This window comes from Centruroides sculpturatus, unplaced genomic scaffold (genome assembly GCF_000671375.1).
Source record: "Centruroides sculpturatus isolate CEXI.00-Female unplaced genomic scaffold, Cexi_2.0 scaffold1346, whole genome shotgun sequence".
NCBI lineage: Eukaryota > Metazoa > Arthropoda > Arachnida > Scorpiones > Buthidae > Centruroides > Centruroides sculpturatus.
In genome coordinates, this window is record NW_019385468.1 from 165,766 (window position 1) to 186,704 (window position 20,939).

General features: G+C 26.8%; 1 protein-coding gene across 1 annotated transcript in view; it reads left to right on the forward strand.

Moving 5' to 3' along the window:
* The window catches only part of LOC111639279 (RCC1 and BTB domain-containing protein 1-like), a 31,995-nt gene extending 21,944 nt beyond the window's left edge, over nucleotides 1-10,051 (forward strand). Inside the window, exons 15-16 of the mRNA XM_023385113.1 lie at nucleotides 3,407-3,537; nucleotides 7,858-10,051. Of these exons, the coding sequence (XP_023240881.1) occupies nucleotides 3,407-3,537; nucleotides 7,858-7,998 (272 nt within the window). The 3' untranslated portion in view covers nucleotides 7,999-10,051. The remainder of the gene's footprint in view (nucleotides 1-3,406; nucleotides 3,538-7,857) is intronic.
* The last annotated feature ends 10,888 nt before the right edge of the window (nucleotides 10,052-20,939 follow it).

Here is a 20,939-nt window from a genome sequence, read left to right on the forward strand (position 1 = left end):
AAAAATTCTGTAATTAGTCTAGAAACAGAGGGACCTAATTCTTGCATTCTTTGAAAACGGGTAAGATTGACTATAACGTAATAATCTTAATCTTCATTATCGTTACTTTTTGCCCGAGCAACACCGGGCCTATCTGCTAGTTAAAATATAAAATATGTAAAATACTGAATCAGAAAGGAAAAAATAATAATAATTACATTAGATGCTAAATTTAATGGATTCTGAATTTGATGAACAAAAAATTCTGTCCTGAAGAAAACTTTAAGAAAAAATTAAAATGAAAATAAACAATGGAAACAGCGTGTATAAATTATTTAATGCACATTATAATAATAATTTATTTATACTTATACATTATAACAACATTGTAATATATTGTACATACTTATTTTAAGTTTATTATTAGTATGTTTTCAAAATACATTTAACAGATTCTCCTTTTCAAAATTAGTTCATTAATTCTTTAAACTTTGAAAATTTCTTTTTCTTTTGTTCCTGGATATGAAATTATTTTTATCCCTCAGGCTAGTCTTTAATGGTGGGGAATTGTTTCAGTCTTCTTCCTAAGAGTGGAAGAGTTCAAATTTTATTTAGATGAGAGAATGGCATAAGGAAGAATCATGATTGTCTTGCTGCTATTATTTGTGCAGTTGTTTAAATTTAAATTTTAACATGAAAAAGTACATTAAGAAATTAAGTACATACATTAAAATATATTTAAAAATAAGTATAAAACAGTTATAAAGATGTTTAAAAAGACAAAAATTTAATATTATAAAATCTAATGTATATTAAAGTTACATACACAAAACTAGTAAAACATTTGATAACATTTACTCTTATTCCTTAAACAAAAATGAATTCCGCTGTGTACGAAGGAAATAATCAAAATGAAACTAATTTGTAAAGCAAAAACAATCAAACAACTTTGCCTTTGGCCAGTTTTGTGTTGAACAGGTTAAGGTAGTTTTGACTAATCTCATGTTTAAAGTGTTAAATCAAAGACCTATTTTTAATAAGCCCTCAATTAGTAATAAAAATTTTAAAATATGAATGGATTAATAACAAAATACTTATAAAATTAATGATATAAAACATAAAAACTTAGAATAAATAGTATATTATAATACATCAAGAAATGCCATAACTGTATTTGTTGATTAAAACTTATAGTCTTATTACTTTAACTCTTACTGATTGTGATTTCTTGTTTTCTGTTGATCTAATTTATAGTTTATTTGGATGATATGTAGCACATAATTCTTCAGAACAATTTTAATACTTTTTTCATGTTTTCTCATAATTGTTATGTGAAGTTTAGCTAAAAGATGGCTGTAGGACTGAAACTACTTTCAAATAATAATATAGGTAATGTTTATTTGTTATACAAAAATGAAAATCTCAACATTGAGTGCTAGAAAAAGAGCACATACAGTTCAGTATAATGTAATAGCTGGGAGAATAGAAAAGCTTTTTCATTTACCTCTGTATGTAGTACAGACTGCAATACAACATAAAAGGAGTTAATAATATAATAATACAATGGATTCTCGATTTATCATTCCCACATCTATCAGTTGTTTTCTCCAGTCCTAAATAAGGATGCATATATATAATGTTAATTTTTTTGTATTTTTCATTCCTGCATCATTTGTTTCATATTTTAATTGAAAGAAAAATGCTATCCCATCAATCATTTTACTTGCAATAGAGGGTACTAAATTGTGAAACACTGATTTTCATGTACTAAAAATAAAAACATGTCAAATTTAACAGTTAAATCTTTGACTACAGCTAACCAGTTTTTATTGTAAGTTCTGAGTATACTGTTTGTTTACTACTTTACAAAATACTGTACTTTATTGGTGACATTGTTACTTACAGCCTGGTAACACTGGTAAAAATTAATACATTGTCTTGAGGTAGAGGAGATCATGCCTGGACAAGTGAGAAAAGTCAGAATCTTTGTTGAAAAATTGAAAATTATAGAGGAAGTAGAAGGAAATCTGTCAGAAAAAAGGATTAATAGAGAAAATAGAACAAATTTCAACAATTTTAAAATGTAGAACAAATGAATGTCTGTACATGCTCCATATTGTTTAGTATTATAGAAAGCCATCATACAAGCATATAAGCCTATCACTGGAAAATATACATTCCATATGAAATAAATGATAAAAACATTGATGTCATAAATTTCTTGTGTCAATTGTTTTCCCACATTAGTCGTTTTTTTCCCCAAGTCTTGCCAAAAAACGATAGATCAAGAATTCACTGTACTTTATTGATGACTATATCAATAACACTATAGGAAATAAATATGGTATAAAACAAGCAGATGATAATGCTATATCATACAGTTGGTCTTTGATATGTAGACATAATATGTTTGTTTACCTTGGCAAAAAATTATACATACACATGTACTTTTCTAATACTTTACATAAATGTAAGCAAATTTCCATTTTCACAATAATTTGGATAATAGATTTTATTGTATATGTTTTTGGTCAATTCTTAACTTACATTTTGGTGATATATATTTGTTCTTGTCTACCAGATTTAAAGTTTATCAGTTTTATACTATGCTCAGATGCACAACAAGTCTTACTATAGTACAATTATCATCAGAACAATGTAAAAGTTTATATGAAAAAGTTATAAAAGCTTTTACATAAAGTAAATAAGTTACAGTTTTAATTTCAAGTATTTTATAATATAATGAAATACTAGCATCATAACGTTGATTCAATAATATTTGAATGAGTATAACATTATTTACTGCATAAAATTGAAATGATAAATATAATTAGATGATTCAAACAATAAATATTACAAATGATTTAGTTTTCATAGCTTGCAATCCAGTCAGTGCAGTCATGTATGTTCAGTTTCATTAAAAACTAACAATACCATGTAAAATTAATACAGTGTAAAATTAATACCACGTAAAATTAAACGTGGTTTTTGAAAAATTAATACAGCAAAATCAAAATGAATGATATGAATATTATAGCATACCTAATTTATATATAAAATATTTTAATTTTATTGATTTTTATTTTTAGAATTGGTAGTGTATTAAATTATTAGTAAAAAAAATAATTCTACTCTTATATAAATTAATTTATGAAATATTGTTATTTTAACTCAAATATAAATATTATTTGAAAAAATTATCTAAAATAACTTAACAGAGATGGCTTATTTCTTGGTGTTTTTTATATATATTGGTGTTATGAATGACATGATTTAACATGATATTATTGAAGAAGCAAAACAAAATTTTAAATTAATAATAACTTTTAATTAAGTTAAGAGTCTTTAATCAGATATAAATAACAATAAAATAAGGGGTAAAATAACATTTTCTATTTGTTTAAAAAATTTACTCTTTAATATGTAGGACTGTTGGATCTTGCAAATTCATATTGCGAAACACAATTAAAAAGACATTGTGAAAGAATAATCAGATATGGAATATCCATAGAAAATGTTGCCATGTTATATGCTGCTGCAATCAAATATGAAGCAAAGGTAATTTTTAAAATGAAATTTATTATGAATATTTATAAAATTAAAATTATTCTTTAATTAAGAAATTAATTTGATAATACAGTAGAATTTGTTTATTGTAATCACAAATATTGTTATCAGCTGTCTAATATTATCAGAATTAATCTGTCCCAAAACATACAAGTTAAAATATACTTATAAATCTTTGTTTATTAGAGTTTCAGTTATAGTTATCATTATCATCAGATAAATAGGCATTTTCGTATCATTTTTTCTTGCTATCAGCCTCAACATGTGGCTGATAACAGACAATTGTTATTAATGTTAATTAGAGCCAGCCTGAGTTATAGGTGCACTAGGCAATCAACTAGCATTCAACTAGGAGCACAACAGCCAGCATCAGTTAAAATAAAAGGCAACTAGGGTGCCTTTTAACAGATGTTAGCTGTGGTGCCAAAAATCTGTCTAGGGGATCAAAAATACTGTTTTAAACATTACTCATTTAATCATTATTTGCTCATAGTACAGTAGTTTACTGGCATTTCTTATTCCAATTATATGCTAGCTTTGTTAAAGACAGTTTGCAAAAAACAGAAGGTAAACAGCAGTGTATGAATTACAATTAATTAATTAGTCTTCAAGTTTTATATATTTTTATAATTGTTTTGATTTGATGTGTTCTTTTAATCAATAAAGATGATATCTTTAAATCAGAATTTCCATTGGTCTTATTTACTTATTCCACTTAATATTATCAATTGTTTATAGTTAGGTTAGTTGTTAGTAGTTAGTCGTTTATATCGTTATCAGTATAGGAAGTCCCAAGTGATTCTAATAAGCAGATTCTACTGTAATAGTTATATGTAATTTGGAGATTTTGTTTCTAGATTTTTTACTTTTAGATACTGTACACTTCTTTATGTTTATATATGCTTACATATCATTTACACAATGTGAGATTTTAATAATTAATAAATATAAAACTATAAAAGCAAATTTTCAACATTTTAGAAATTGTAACTTTATGCAATATGCAAATATGTTGCATATGAAAAAACACTTAAAAAATTTATAAAATTATTATTATTATTGTGTTAAATAAATAAACGTTTTTGAGGAATCTCCAATATGAATTGACAATGTTTTTTACATAATTGTTTAATGTTAAATCTATTTTTAAAATTTCAAATTAAGATAGATCATTAGAAAATGTTGAAATAGCGAAACTAATATTTGTATATGTCTTACCCAAACTTCTTTTATACGTTGTTAAAATCTAGACTGAAGAGAATTATATCTCAAAATGCTAAATCTGAAGATTTATAACAAAGTGGGACTAGTAAAAAATAGGTATTCTTTTTTAGATATGATAGCATTATATAATATATAGTTTATTGTAAACAGTTTTAAGTTTCAAAATTTATTACTGGAAAAAATGTCTTCTTCATTATTTATGATCTCGCTTTTCTGAGAATATGCAAGTGATTAATTTATAATAATAATTATAATTGATTAATAATAATATGAAAATTGTTTTAGTAATATTAGATAATTATTCCATTATATTCTTGTAATAACATTTATTTATTACTGCACTTTAAAACTGGAAATGAAATTCATTGCAGTTTAAAAATAAACATATTCATAACCTTCAATTAAATATTGTATAGAGAGTTTGAGGATAGAATTTATTTTTATATATATATTATTAAATTTGCATATAATTTTTTATAGGTGTTAATTAGAGAATTATACATATATAATATGATGATGATAAGCAAAATATAATAATTACGATATTTTTATTTTTATTTTTAACTTTGCTTAATCAACTATTTTTACTATGAGAAAATTATTTTATTTTTATTTTTTTGTTTAGTATAAAAACTGGAAGGATTTCATAAACCCTTCATTGTAATAGATTCATAGATCAAAAATATACTACTATAATATTATTACTGTCTTAAAATCATATAGCATTTTCACTATACTATTGTTTATTTGTATCAGTAAAATTATCATGCAACATCATATTTATATTAAGGTTTTGATTGGATACAGCAATGTAACATGCATACAATCTGCTAAAGGATCATACCACCCAGGAGGACTTTATACTGGAAACTGGCCCTATATATTTATTAGACACATGAAGAAAACCTGAAAACTCCACATAGAGGGAATGTATTGTTGAGAGGCAAACCCACAACCAACTATCATTGTTCAATGGTTTATTCACACAACTACTGATGGGCTGTTTACATTAAGGATGATGATAAACATGTGTATTCATTAATTTTATGCTATCCACAAATTCATAGTATGTAATCTGTTTGATATCATATTCAAAGAAATCATAACATAGATGTTTGTATTGTAATCTTTATTTTTCTTATGATCATAAATTTACAGTACTTAAAGTACACATAGTCTGAAGAGGGCAATAAAACTGAAACATGTCACTGCTTCTAGTTTAAAAGTTGAATAAAAAGGAGGGGAAAAAATGAGTTTCAACTTTTTGGATTTGATATCAATGAGTTATACTCTTCATATTCATGGATAATATAAAATTAATGAATACTTACAATGTGTGTAAATCAAAATAATTAAAGCTATATATTGTATTTCATAATGACTTATCATAAGCTTTTTAGAAACATTGTTGAAACAAACAACATTCTTTGTTTTTGTAACTAATTTATCTTAATAATAAGCACTAAGCAAACTTTTAATAATAAGTTGATATCAAGTAGAAGTAACAAATCATATTATTAAATGTTATAACATTTCATCACAATATAATTGTTTCTATTTTGTACTAAATAAATAATGTGAAATAATTTTCTCAAAGTATTTCAGCTTTATCACAGTAAAAAGAAAATAATTTGATAAATTTAAAATTTAAAAATCATAATTCCATAATTATTTTTAACTAATTTATATCATTATCATTTAAATTTACAGCTGTTAAGTAATAAATGTCTTCAAAAACATTTTTAAAAGCAGAATATAAATATAGGAATTATATTTAATAATATTAAAACGATGATTATCATTATAAATAAATTATCATCTGGCAATAAGGAATTCATGAAATTGAGTAAATATAATTCAAATTAAGTGAACTTCATTAAACATGAGTAAATGTGATTTTTTACAATCAACTATTAAATTAATAGTAAGATTATTTGAAAAGTTTATAATAAGGAAGTTATTTTGTAATCTATTCAGTAATATATAATGGTAATTCTGGAATAAAGAGAAAAATATATTTTAAAATAATAGACAGTATATTTGCAATAAAACATAGGCACTTATATTTATTTTCATTATATTTACAATAGGCAAAATTTTATCAACTTTATAAATAACTTCAAAACTACACAATCTCAACATTATCATTAAAGGAATGAGGATACAAAAGTTTAAAATCCTTATTTCTACTTTATACACTTTCTGCTCTTTGTTGTAATTATTTCTTTAGATAAAATTCTTCATAAAATATGAAAAATTGATATATAGAGATTACACAAAACAATGTGTAATAAAATTTTAAAATTCAAGAAAATATATAGTTTAAAAAATGCAGAAAGTAATACATATATATCAAATTAACAATTATATTGACTATATAATAGTAAATTGTTAACTGATAATCTTTTACATAATAATGTACTTGAAGTGACTATTTGGAAGAATACTGTCCTATGTGAACACTAAGATTCATTATTTTGCAATGTTGAAAATCTATATTAACAGAATTATTGAAAAAAAATATGATTATCATTTACAGAATACTGTCTGAAGATCATTAATGCTTATTGTGATTAAGTTTTTGCTAGTTATTTGATTTTTATAGATTACTATCATTTTCTATAAATAATCTAATGATTCTATTGAATATGGTGACATTTTTCTTCTGGTGGCTATTTTTGGGATTGTTTTTTTTTTAGCTTAATTTACTTCTATTATTATTTTTATAAAATTCTTTAAAACTCTTCTGATAAATAATTCTAAAAGATTTATAAATTAATAATAATTTAAATATTTAAATTACAAGTATGTCTACTGCTATTTATGTATGTAATTATGAAGTTATGTTAAGAGAGAAAATATAATGACATATCTACATTGAAACTTTAATGTTAATATCTCTTGATTGCCTACTTAATATCAATGCTTTTAGAAATACAAACCCAAAAAGTATAATATTGATAATAGTTTTAAAGATAGATCATCACATTTAAAATATCTCATTATTTATTAAATTAAATACTATTTTAATTTTTTATATATTTATTATTACAAAAAAAATTAATTCTGATGATAATTTCTTAACAGGAATTGGAAGAATTTTGCTTCAGATTTGCTCTCAATCACTTAACAGCCGTAGCGCAGACGGAAGCTTTTAATAAATTGGACGAAACAATAGTAAAAAATTTTATTTGCAAAGCTGCACAACACGGTGCTTTTAAATATTAACTAGGGATTTTATATAGGAAATAAAAAAATGTTTAATTCTCTACAGTAGATGGTAATTTGTTGGTTATGCAATAAATCAAATAAACATTAGAATAGTTGTTTATAATATATTAAAAATGTGGTCATACTTGGAAAGAGATATCACCCGCTGTTGATATAATTGAAGTAACTGTTAACCTGTGACAGTATTAACAATATCACTTTTATAAATGTTTGAATTTAACTATCGATTAGCAATATTTTTAAGTTGTACTTATGTTTTCCATTAGTAAATCTAGTCATCAGTATTAATTAAAAGAAGAAAAAGGAATAAAAATCCATACAGTATTTTATATTGATCTGGAAAGTTCAATTAATATTATAAAAGGAACTTGTTTCGGTGACAAACTTTCTCAACAGTCAGATAATAGTAAATCTGAGATGTCATATTGGTATATATTTTTATCAGAGATTTAAATATTGTATACTGAATAAGCTGGACTTATTATGATTTCTAGAGAAAGTGCAATTTATGTTTTTTAAATGTAAGAATGTAAATGTTGTCATTACATGGTGAAGGAAAAGAAACATTTCTTTTTTAATTTTTGTACTTAATATTTCAATTTTTAATACATATCCAATGTAAAAATATGAACTTCATTTTAGATATATTCATATATTTATGTTCCTATGATGTTTACAATTATTTTACATCTTAGAATATTGAAACAATTGTTTTGTTATGAGTTTGTAGAAATCGATCTCTTGTTCACTGTTTTCTGGATTAACAGACAATCGTATAAACATTACACCTTGTTATGCTTTTTTTCTATAGGCAATAGAATATAGAGAAGTAATAAAATATATAAAATAGAGGAAAATGAAAAGAGACAATCTATTGAAATAATGAAGTTTATTATATGTATATGTGAAAATATTTTTTAAAAAATGAAAATTTTTTACAATAATGCAAAAGAATTTTAATTCATAAAATAAGAGAAAATTTTTCAAAACTTATCTAAATCAATATTAATTTTTCAATAATTTAAGTATATTTGCTAGTATATAAGGTGAAGACTTTTGATAGATTTATAATTCTAAAAATATGGATTATCTTGTATAGCATCTAAATTAATATTCAGTTTTACACCCAATATTCAATTTTTCAACACAAGAAACAAAGTTAACATTTATTTTGCTAATTATATTATCTAATCTTCAATTTAAATGAGAATTTCTAAATTAGTATTCAAAAATGCACAGTACATTTTCATAATATAATTTTTTTATTCAGTTTCATTTTATTCTATGTAAGAGGATATCAGATGCTTCAATTACTGTGATATTTCATGTTCTTGTTTTATTATACTAATAAATATCACTGAATTTCTTGAGACATTAACATTAACATTACCATTACCATTTTAAACAAATAATAATCTTAAAAAACAAAAATTTATTTATTATAATTTTTTAAAGACTAGTATATTGCTAATTTATATCTTCAGGAACACTTGCAAAGTTTAATATAACAGAATTATCGAATTGTTCTAAAAGGGAAATTAACAATTTTCTGAGACGAATATGTAAATCAATTGTAAACCAATAATTATCAAATTATACTTTTCCAGTTTGTTCAAATCAATATCTTAATTATTTATTTAACTTTCCCATTTAGATTTTTTTATATCATTGATAATGAATAAAATTCTGATTATATATGTTTATCTTTAATTGTTTATATGTTTGTTAGTAGGTTGCTTAGACTCTTAAAATTCTCAAATTTCTTATAAAATTAAAGCATACTAACTTTAAAGATCAGTAATATTAACTTATACATAAATCAATTTATATATAAGCCATCAGTTTACTTACGAACATGGATTATAGTCATTAATATACTTTACACCTTAAGTTATTACCAATTTGGAATTTCTCATTTAAAACAAGCAAAATAATAACATTTTTCCAGTCATCTGTAAATTATAGTTTACTTTTCAAGAGAATAAAATTATATTTTTCTTCTGTAATAAGCAGCAAAATCCATTTCATTTAAATATTATATTTTATATATTGGCAAATAANCCAAAACATACAAGTTAAAATATACTTATAAATCTTTGTTTATTAGAGTTTCAGTTATAGTTATCATTATCATCAGATAAATAGGCATTTTCGTATCATTTTTTCTTGCTATCAGCCTCAACATGTGGCTGATAACAGACAATTGTTATTAATGTTAATTAGAGCCAGCCTGAGTTATAGGTGCACTAGGCAATCAACTAGCATTCAACTAGGAGCACAACAGCCAGCATCAGTTAAAATAAAAGGCAACTAGGGTGCCTTTTAACAGATGTTAGCTGTGGTGCCAAAAATCTGTCTAGGGGATCAAAAATACTGTTTTAAACATTACTCATTTAATCATTATTTGCTCATAGTACAGTAGTTTACTGGCATTTCTTATTCCAATTATATGCTAGCTTTGTTAAAGACAGTTTGCAAAAAACAGAAGGTAAACAGCAGTGTATGAATTACAATTAATTAATTAGTCTTCAAGTTTTATATATTTTTATAATTGTTTTGATTTGATGTGTTCTTTTAATCAATAAAGATGATATCTTTAAATCAGAATTTCCATTGGTCTTATTTACTTATTCCACTTAATATTATCAATTGTTTATAGTTAGGTTAGTTGTTAGTAGTTAGTCGTTTATATCGTTATCAGTATAGGAAGTCCCAAGTGATTCTAATAAGCAGATTCTACTGTAATAGTTATATGTAATTTGGAGATTTTGTTTCTAGATTTTTTACTTTTAGATACTGTACACTTCTTTATGTTTATATATGCTTACATATCATTTACACAATGTGAGATTTTAATAATTAATAAATATAAAACTATAAAAGCAAATTTTCAACATTTTAGAAATTGTAACTTTATGCAATATGCAAATATGTTGCATATGAAAAAACACTTAAAAAATTTATAAAATTATTATTATTATTGTGTTAAATAAATAAACGTTTTTGAGGAATCTCCAATATGAATTGACAATGTTTTTTACATAATTGTTTAATGTTAAATCTATTTTTAAAATTTCAAATTAAGATAGATCATTAGAAAATGTTGAAATAGCGAAACTAATATTTGTATATGTCTTACCCAAACTTCTTTTATACGTTGTTAAAATCTAGACTGAAGAGAATTATATCTCAAAATGCTAAATCTGAAGATTTATAACAAAGTGGGACTAGTAAAAAATAGGTATTCTTTTTTAGATATGATAGCATTATATAATATATAGTTTATTGTAAACAGTTTTAAGTTTCAAAATTTATTACTGGAAAAAATGTCTTCTTCATTATTTATGATCTCGCTTTTAATTTTTAATAATTTAAATAAAAATCATTTGAATGACAATTCAAGAATCAAGAATATTTTTGATTCTTTAAGGTTTGTATATAAATAAATTAGCTAAATAAAATGTTGCACGTATTGAATAGAAGCGTTATTATTCTTTTACAAGGCAGTTTTAAAAGGCCAGAAATAAATAATTTTTCTAATTTAACAGAGAAGAATTGTATGAAATTTTGTATTCTTGGAAGAAAAGGAATTTAGGAAAAAGAAGAAGAAGCATTCCATTCTGATAATCCTAACAAATTTAACGAGCAAAAAGGAAAAAAACGAAGAAAAGAATTTAAATATAGAATGAAACACAATCATTATGAATTCCAGATGAGTTTTGCGCAAAACTAATCGATTTAATAAATTATTTCATCATTTGAAGATTTCTTTTTTACGGTCAGATTATTTTATTCTGTTAAATTTTTAAATTAAATCGATAAATATACTTTATGCCAACATAAACGTATAAACGAGTTTTCTCTTCCCCCTTTCTCTCTCTCTCTCTCTCTCTCTCGTGTATAACTTTTTAAACCGAGTAAACAATTTCTTTTCTTTCCCTACAAATAGCTTAGAGGAATTTTTATTCTGTATTATGCATTACTTAATTTTCTTAACTTGGATTTTATTTTATAACATTTGTGAGATTACACACAACTTTAATCGTTATATTGTGTGTAACTTTAAAAAGATTAAAGAAAAAGAAGATAATTTCTCTATTTATTTGACGTTTGATGACATTGTCTTTAATATTTTAAGTCGTTAAATTTACAACACGACTAAATTTCTAATTGCTTATTTATGTAAATCTCTCTGATTTGAAGACAGGTATTATTAAAGAAGAAAGTAAACTCTCTCTCTTTCTCTCCTTTCCTTGTTGAGTTAAAAGTATAAATACAGCATTAATTCGACTTTTATAAAAGACTTTTTTAAGAAGAAATTGGAGAATAATTTGGCTGCAATTCGAAAAAAAATTGTAGACATAAATTTCCACTGTCTGTCCTTCCGTAATCTCGAGAATGGTGTTAGATAAATGAAAGTCGAGGCCAGATATGGAAAGATTAGGGGCATGAGGCCCAGATTAACAATATATGAAATTTTGGTATAGATCGGAAGTCGTGATATCGATTCAAAAATGTTCACAAGGGAGTTAGGTAATCGGCATGACACTGTTGTTATCAGGAAAAGTGTGATGTACAGGGGCAAGCCACTAATTTGAGGTGGAGAGCTTATATTTTAAATTAATATTTATAGATTTTTATTTAAAAATGCAGCAAAGAATACCTAAATTTAAAAGACATCCCACACTTTAAAAATTTTTTTTGTTGGGAAAAGCTCGCACCCTTTTAAGTTGACTTTTTATACACAGATTAATAGGGTAAATATATTTTAAAATAATTTATTAAAAAGTAAAAACATAATTAAATTTTATTTGAAATATATTATTAAACAGGAAATTATGTTAAGAATTTCAAAGAGAGAGAGAGAGAACCCCAAACTTTCCCAGAGCGTTAACGTTAAGACATCAGCCTACCTCTTTGGAGGATAGGGGGACATTAATGTGTAATGGGCCCACGTGCCTGACCCAACGCGGAATTTTCCGGGCTTTCATCACATATCTAGCACCTGAATAGGGGCCAGTTTCTCATAGAAAGTCCACCCGGTAAGCATTCCCCTCCGCAGATTTCTCACGTGTTGCGTTGCCTTACCCCATCAATTCTGGGGAAACCAGAAAACTCCACGAGTTTTTTGGGGGGATAGAACGTCCGGCATGTGTCAGGACCCGCCTCTCACCACCCGCTCCATTTTGGGCCTGGCCGAACCTACGATGGGCCCTATAAAAGGCCCTATTAGTACTCATTAATAGAGTCTTTTTTGTCAGGGTAGAAAGAGCTTTAAATTTGACTTTTTTTATTATTACAGTATTATTAAATTAATAAAAATGTTTAATTGTAAAAATTAACATTTCTAATAAATTTCGATTTATTTTTAGATCATCGAAAAACAAAATTATTAAAAATTCTGAAGTGATTGGAAGATTTCCAATTTTATAATTTAAAGTATTAGAGAAGAGAAAATGTTTTTTTTTTTTGGAAAATTCGAAATTACAGCACGAGAATTTTTGAGTGTAAAGGTTATCCAAAGGTCACTACAATTAGTTAAATTAAAAAGAAGAAAATTGCATTTAAAAAATAAGAAAAGGTAGATTAGTTATAAAATTTAATTAATTTTACTAAGAATTGAACTTCCATGCTATTAAATATTCATTTAGTAAAATTAGTAGACAATATTATAATGTACAGTTCATTCAATTTGTATAATATAATTTATATATATATATATATATTANCATATTTTACCAATTAATTCCTCCATGTAATTCCTCTATTTAGCATTTTTTTAAATTTTTTTAATCATTAAAAAGCTGCTTTTCCCCTATTTATGCGATGATTAGAGTGAATGAGTTTAAATGTTCAAAGTTTAAGAGTTAATCTAGGTGAATAGATGCTAAAAATATATTATTTATTTAATAAATGTTTGTTTAATTTCTTTTTCGATATTCATTGTACGAAATAATAACGGATTCTTTGCCTTTCCCGATTTTGATATCGGATATGGCTCGATATTTGCCTTTGAAATATCGGAAAAATACATGCTCTGTACGATTCGATGAGTTTTATATAGGTTATTTTTGTCGTATTTTGTACGCTCGATAAACGTAAGATGTACGAAGTGAAATATGTAAAAACAAGAATGTTTTTTTAGTCCCTACCTGGCTCTACCATCCAGCACAAGAAGCCCAAACTAAATGGCTTTCTGACCTGAATTTGGCCATTTTGGCCAGCAGGGTCCAATAAATTTGGCCGTTTTGGCGAACAGGGTCCAGGGGATGCCAGGTAATTGCCCTATTTGTTCATAGGATAACGCACCACTGGCAGGGTCCGGTTTAAATAACCAAACATGAGGCTCTACCGTATGCAAGATCTCACACTTGAGGGCCTCATATTTGCGGAGTTTCAAAAATATTTGTACAAATTGTCTCGTATATTAAGAAAAAAATGGCATTTTTTAAAAAAGTCGGCATCAGAAAAACAATTAATTCGAGCTTCAATTGACTTCTTGAAAGGTTCTACCTCTTCTACTATGAAACCCAGCTTATCATTTTATGTAATAAAATGTAAATATAATTTTATATAAATTACAGTCGAACCTGTAATAAAGGCCACTATTTCATGAACTGACTTTTAAACAAATAATCCCTACAAAATCATTTCCAGACAACCTCTACCAAACGACAGCCACATTTTATGTTCCCATCGGTGTCCGTCATTCGCAGGTTCGACTGTATGATGATGTATGTATGATGATAAAGCCACCTCCCAACAACGACCATTTTTTCAGGAACTTTCGAACAGAAAATGAGTACAAATTAATTTCCAAAAAAACCTCCACATTTTGTCTGTCGGTGTCCGTTATTTACAGGTTCCACTGTGTAACAATCAACGCGTTAAGATAATAAGTATTAATTAAAATTAACGGCGAATATTCGTTTCTTCTTGCAATTTTTAACCGATTAATTCCTGGCTTTTTAATGTCATTTCTTTTACTTCCCGATTTCGGCCGTAGAGAGGGGGAAAAAAGAAAATAAGTAAATAAATAAAATACAAAATGGAAGAAAACTTGCTACATTTCAGTCAATTCGACACAAACAGAAAGTAGTAGTAATCAATAAAAGCTGCGGGCGAAAATTGTTACAGTCAAGTAAACGGAAATGATCTGAAACTAACATTAATCTGCACTGAAATAACGTAGTTGATAGTTGTGAAATGTGAAAGCATTAATACGGATTTACCTTTCAAATTCGACTAAAATGGTTTTAATAGTTTAAATCTCTTTAACTAAAGCCACGATTAATCTCACGCCAGCTCTTACAATCGAATTTATACGAATTTAATACGCGCCCGGAGATCCGTAAACCAAAGTATTTACTAGTGTTCTACGCGCTCCCATCGAAGAATTCGACTTTTAATTCAAGAAAAGAAAAGAAAAAAAACCAAAATACCCTGATCAAATTTATATAAATGGTATAGAGGAAGGTAGATAAATATGTACAGGATGGGTCAAAAGTCGGTTAACCGCCATAAAAGACCGAACCGCTTAATTGAATGCTCGTTATTACTTACAAATAAAGTTTGAGTTGTTTGGGGGGGGAAACGCGGTTAACTGACTTTTGGGCCAGCCTATATGTTATACTCTGAACTCATTTAATCTTTTTTTTATGTATAAAAAAATTCATCGCAATGCTCTCAATTTTAGTAGTGTCTTGCCCCTGTATGTCATTTTAACAATGGAGTCCTGACGGTCTCTGTTCAAGAGAAAATTTTTGAATTGAAATAACGTGACTTCCGGTCCAGACCGGAATGTTCTTGTATAGTTAATTCGGACCTCTTGCCCCTAAACTCTCCGTAACCGGTTTCGGCTTTCATCTATCTAACTCCGTTCTCCAGATTAATGAAAGACAGACACGCAATTGGCGCTAGTGGGAATTTATAGGTCCACAATTTTTAAAAATTGCAATTCAATTAGATTAATTTACAGGTTGGCCCAAAAGTTAATTAACCGTTTCTGTCTTATTCAAACGCTCGCCAGTTTTAAAAAATAATTACAAAAGCGCTTGCAAAGCGTGTGGTTAACTGACTTTTGAGCCACTCCCTGTATTGCGCCGTAATTCAAACTTGTAATTGCCTCAATTATTTGCGTTAAGTTAAAGTAATCAAGCATAAAAGATGTTCCCAAAGTCAGTTAACCGCAATATTTGTCGAGTGGTTAACCGACTTTCGGTCACCCTATTTAACGAGGGTGTAACGTTAAAATTATTCATATTTGATGTAAATTTTACGCTTAATCATTGAATGATAATAATAATAATACTATGTTTAAGCGTTTTAATTGTGTTGTGCGTTGGTAAAATTTTGTGGGCCAACACAAACATGGAAAGCATCCAACGTAACATCATTAATTCATTAGAATTTGATAGAAATCAAAGGGAAATTTAATTAAACTAGAATTGCATTCACTTGTATAGGATACATTCACACGATAATTACACGTTCAACACGCGCTAATTTACTGGATAACCCCGAGGCACGTTAACACTTGAAACAAGTCTTGTTATTATTGTATAAAACTAATGATGATTATCAAAGTTATGCAATTTTACCAGGAGACAAAATGCCTTTAACTACCGTAAAACTTTTATTATTTATAAATATTTTACTACTTGACAATTTACAGTTTTCCAATTATTAAATTACTTTAAAATATTCTCTTGGACCGTAACTAAACTCGAGAATCATCGATTTTTATGCGGTAAATTGCATAAAATAAGTTAATTAAGAAAGTTAAAGTGTATTTTTACTGTGTTTTTTTTTTACAATTAAATTTTCGAGTTTAAATTAATTAAGATTTCTTTAACTAAAACTAATTTAAGAATCGAATTTTGGTAAAATGCAGTGTGTCGGCGAGAAAATGCCGTTATAACAGTAAAATATTTTGTTTTTTTATTATGAATTTTATTAATTTACTATTAAATTAACTTTAAAAATCAATTTTTCTACAGTAAAATACGTTAAAGTGATGATTAAAAAATGTCTTTTTATTGTTTACGAATATGAATTTTACTGCTCTACAGTTAAATTTTAATTTAAATTAGTTTTCTTTAATTAAAATTAACAAAAGAATCAGTTTTAATGTGATTTTTTTATGTAATAAAATGTAAATATAATTTTATATAAATTACAGTCGAACCTGTAATAAAGGCCACTATTTCATGAACTGACTTTTAAACAAATAATCCCTACAAAATCATTTCCAGACAACCTCTACCAAACGACAGCCACATTTTATGTTCCCATCGGTGTCCGTCATTCGCAGGTTCGACTGTATGATGATGTATGTATGATGATAAAGCCACCTCCCAACAACGACCATTTTTTCAGGAACTTTCGAACAGAAAATGAGTACAAATTAATTTCCAAAAAAACCTCCACATTTTGTCTGTCGGTGTCCGTTATTTACAGGTTCCACTGTGTAACAATCAACGCGTTAAGATAATAAGTATTAATTAAAATTAACGGCGAATATTCGTTTCTTCTTGCAATTTTTAACCGATTAATTCCTGGCTTTTTAATGTCATTTCTTTTACTTCCCGATTTCGGCCGTAGAGAGGGGGAAAAAAGAAAATAAGTAAATAAATAAAATACAAAATGGAAGAAAACTTGCTACATTTCAGTCAATTCGACACAAACAGAAAGTAGTAGTAATCAATAAAAGCTGCGGGCGAAAATTGTTACAGTCAAGTAAACGGAAATGATCTGAAACTAACATTAATCTGCACTGAAATAACGTAGTTGATAGTTGTGAAATGTGAAAGCATTAATACGGATTTACCTTTCAAATTCGACTAAAATGGTTTTAATAGTTTAAATCTCTTTAACTAAAGCCACGATTAATCTCACGCCAGCTCTTACAATCGAATTTATACGAATTTAATACGCGCCCGGAGATCCGTAAACCAAAGTATTTACTAGTGTTCTACGCGCTCCCATCGAAGAATTCGACTTTTAATTCAAGAAAAGAAAAGAAAAAAAACCAAAATACCCTGATCAAATTTATATAAATGGTATTGAGGAAGGTAGATAAATAATAAATTTATCTAGAAACTACAGGATAAAAGATATATTTGGAGAGAAATTTCATTTTGGGAAAAGTGTTACGTTGAAAATGTACAGATAAAAAGAAAAAAAATAGTATTTTTGGGATTTACTCGAGTATTAAATGCGGATAAAATAAGATTAGGTGGCTAAATTTAATGGAAAGAGTATAATCTTCTTTCCTAGTTTATACATAAGTAAAATTTTATGTTTAAAAAAAGCATTTTGAAAACTTTTACAATATTTTTCTTTCGGGATGATGATGATGCTCCTTTTATCTAAGAACCATAATTCTTCATTTTTTTATAAATTTAAAATTCGCGTGGAAAATTTCAAGATAAAAATGGGGATTTAGCTAATAAAATTGTATACAAAATAATTTTTACACAACGGCAACGCTTTCATTCTCGTCGGTGTCCGTCATTCGCGGGTTTAACTGTATAATAATTAATAAAAGCCACACCTCAACAACGACTCATTTCCGGAACTTTCTTTTGAGCAAAAACATATACAGAATAATTTCTAGATAACTCTACCTCCGAACAAAGGCCACGTTTTATATTTCTGTCGGTGCCCGTCATTCACAGGTAGTTTGGCTATATAATCATTAACGTGTTAAGATATTAATTGGGTTGCATTTTTCAAAAATTGTAGATTAACAAATTTCCAGTCTGTCCTTCCTTAATCTTGAGAATGGAGTTAGATAGATGAAAGTCGAGACCAGATATAGAAAGCTTAGGGGCGTGAGGCCCAGATTAACTATATACGAACTTCTGGTCCAGATTGTAAGTCACGTTATTTTAGTTAAAAGTGTTCATGGCAGAGTTAGATGACCAGCATGGCTCTGTTGTTAACAGGAAAAGTATGATTTACAGGAGCAAGACACTACTAAAATTGAGAGCATTGTGTCACAATAAATAATTTTTTCGTATTACTTAAAATTAATGGCAAATATTTGTTTCTTTTGGCATATTTTACCAATTAATTCCTCCACGTAATTCCTCTATTTAGCGTTTTTTTAATTTTTTTAATCATTAAAAAACTGCTTTTCCCCTATTGATGCGATGATTAGAGTGAATGAGTTTAAATGTTCAAAGTTTAAGAATTAATCTAGGTGAATAGATGCTAAAAATATATTATTTATTTAATAAATGTTTGTTTAATTTCTTTTTCGATATTCATTGTACGAAAGAATAACGGATTCTTTGCCTTTCCCGATTTAGATATCGGATATGGCTCGATATTTGCCTTTGAAATATCGGAAAAATACATGCTCTGTACGATTCGATGAGTTTTATATAGGTTATTTTTGTCGTATTTTGTACGCTCGATAAACGTAAAAAGTACGAAGTGAAATATGTAAAAACAAGAATGTTTTTTTAGTCCCTACCTGGCTCTACCATCCAGCACAAGAAGCCCAAACTAAATGGCTTTCTGACCTGAATTTGGCCATTTTGGCCAGCAGGGTCCAATAAATTTGGCCGTTTTGGCGAACAGGGTCCAGGGGATGCCAGGTAATTGCCCTATTTGCCCATAGGATAACGCACCACTGGCAGGGTCCGGTTTAAATAACCAAACATGAGGCTCTACCGTATGCAAGATCTCACACTTGAGGGCCTCATATTTGCGGAGTTTCAAAAATATTTGTACAAATTGTCTCGTATATTAAGAAAAAAATGGCATTTTTTAAAAAAGTCGGCCTCAGAAAAACAATTAATTCGAGCTTNTCTGAACAAAGGATGAAATTAGAACAACTAAACTCTATTCGGCAAGAACAGAAGTATTATTATATTAGATAATTTTGATTTAGATATATTTATAAAAGAAATGGTAGGCCGTGTTGAATCTGAACAAAGGATGAAATTAGAACAACTAAACTCTATTCGGCAAGAACAGAATAATTATTATATTAGATAATTTATATATGTGTATATTAATACGAAATTCTAATTCTGATTTAGAGGATAGCTGTACTTAAACTATTCTACGACTGAATTCTTGGATGGAAACAAGTTGTACTGTTGGAAAACTAAAACACTTAACAGGTACTCGATATATCACTTTCGGTATTACGTGGTGCACGTTTTTTAGGTTATAGTCATACACTTTGTGTATTGTAACTACAGAGCAGGACAAATGAAAGTTAGGATCCTTCTGCTCTTCACAGTGCATAGATCCATATACGAAATGCTAATGATTCCATTCAAATGGACTGCAGATAGATATGTACATATGGTATTAAAATGAAAAAAAAGAGAAAATCAAACAAATTTTGATATGCTAAGTCTAAAGAGCAGTTGTTGGATATGTGTCGACACTTCTGGAGTTTTTTATTCATCTAATGAATATCTTTTATCTACAATGACTGTAAATGTAATGATAAACATTTTTAATCATATTGCAAATCGGCAATATAATTTTTAATAATTTAATTTATTTTTTTTCCGAAGAAGATATGTAGTACTGATATGTATTATAGATCCAACTTTATTATTTTAAATTAAATTATAAAAAAAGTAATTTATTTTCAAACAAAATCATTTTTTAGAAGCTTAAAATTTATAGAATTATATATATAATTTTTTTTATTACTTGTAAATTATTCAGAGATTTCTTAAACTAGATTTTGAGCAATTTTTCAACTAAATATTTAATATTTAACAACACATTGCATATATTTTCTATATAACTTGATTTTGCTTCATTTTTCTTTTCTTACATGGAAAAATCTGATAATTATTCTTTTTATTTTATTAAATTAAGCTTATTAGTAAGTTAGAATTAATATGCATATTTATGTTGAATATTTTACTTATAAAATTATGCAAATAAATTGAAAAAAAAAA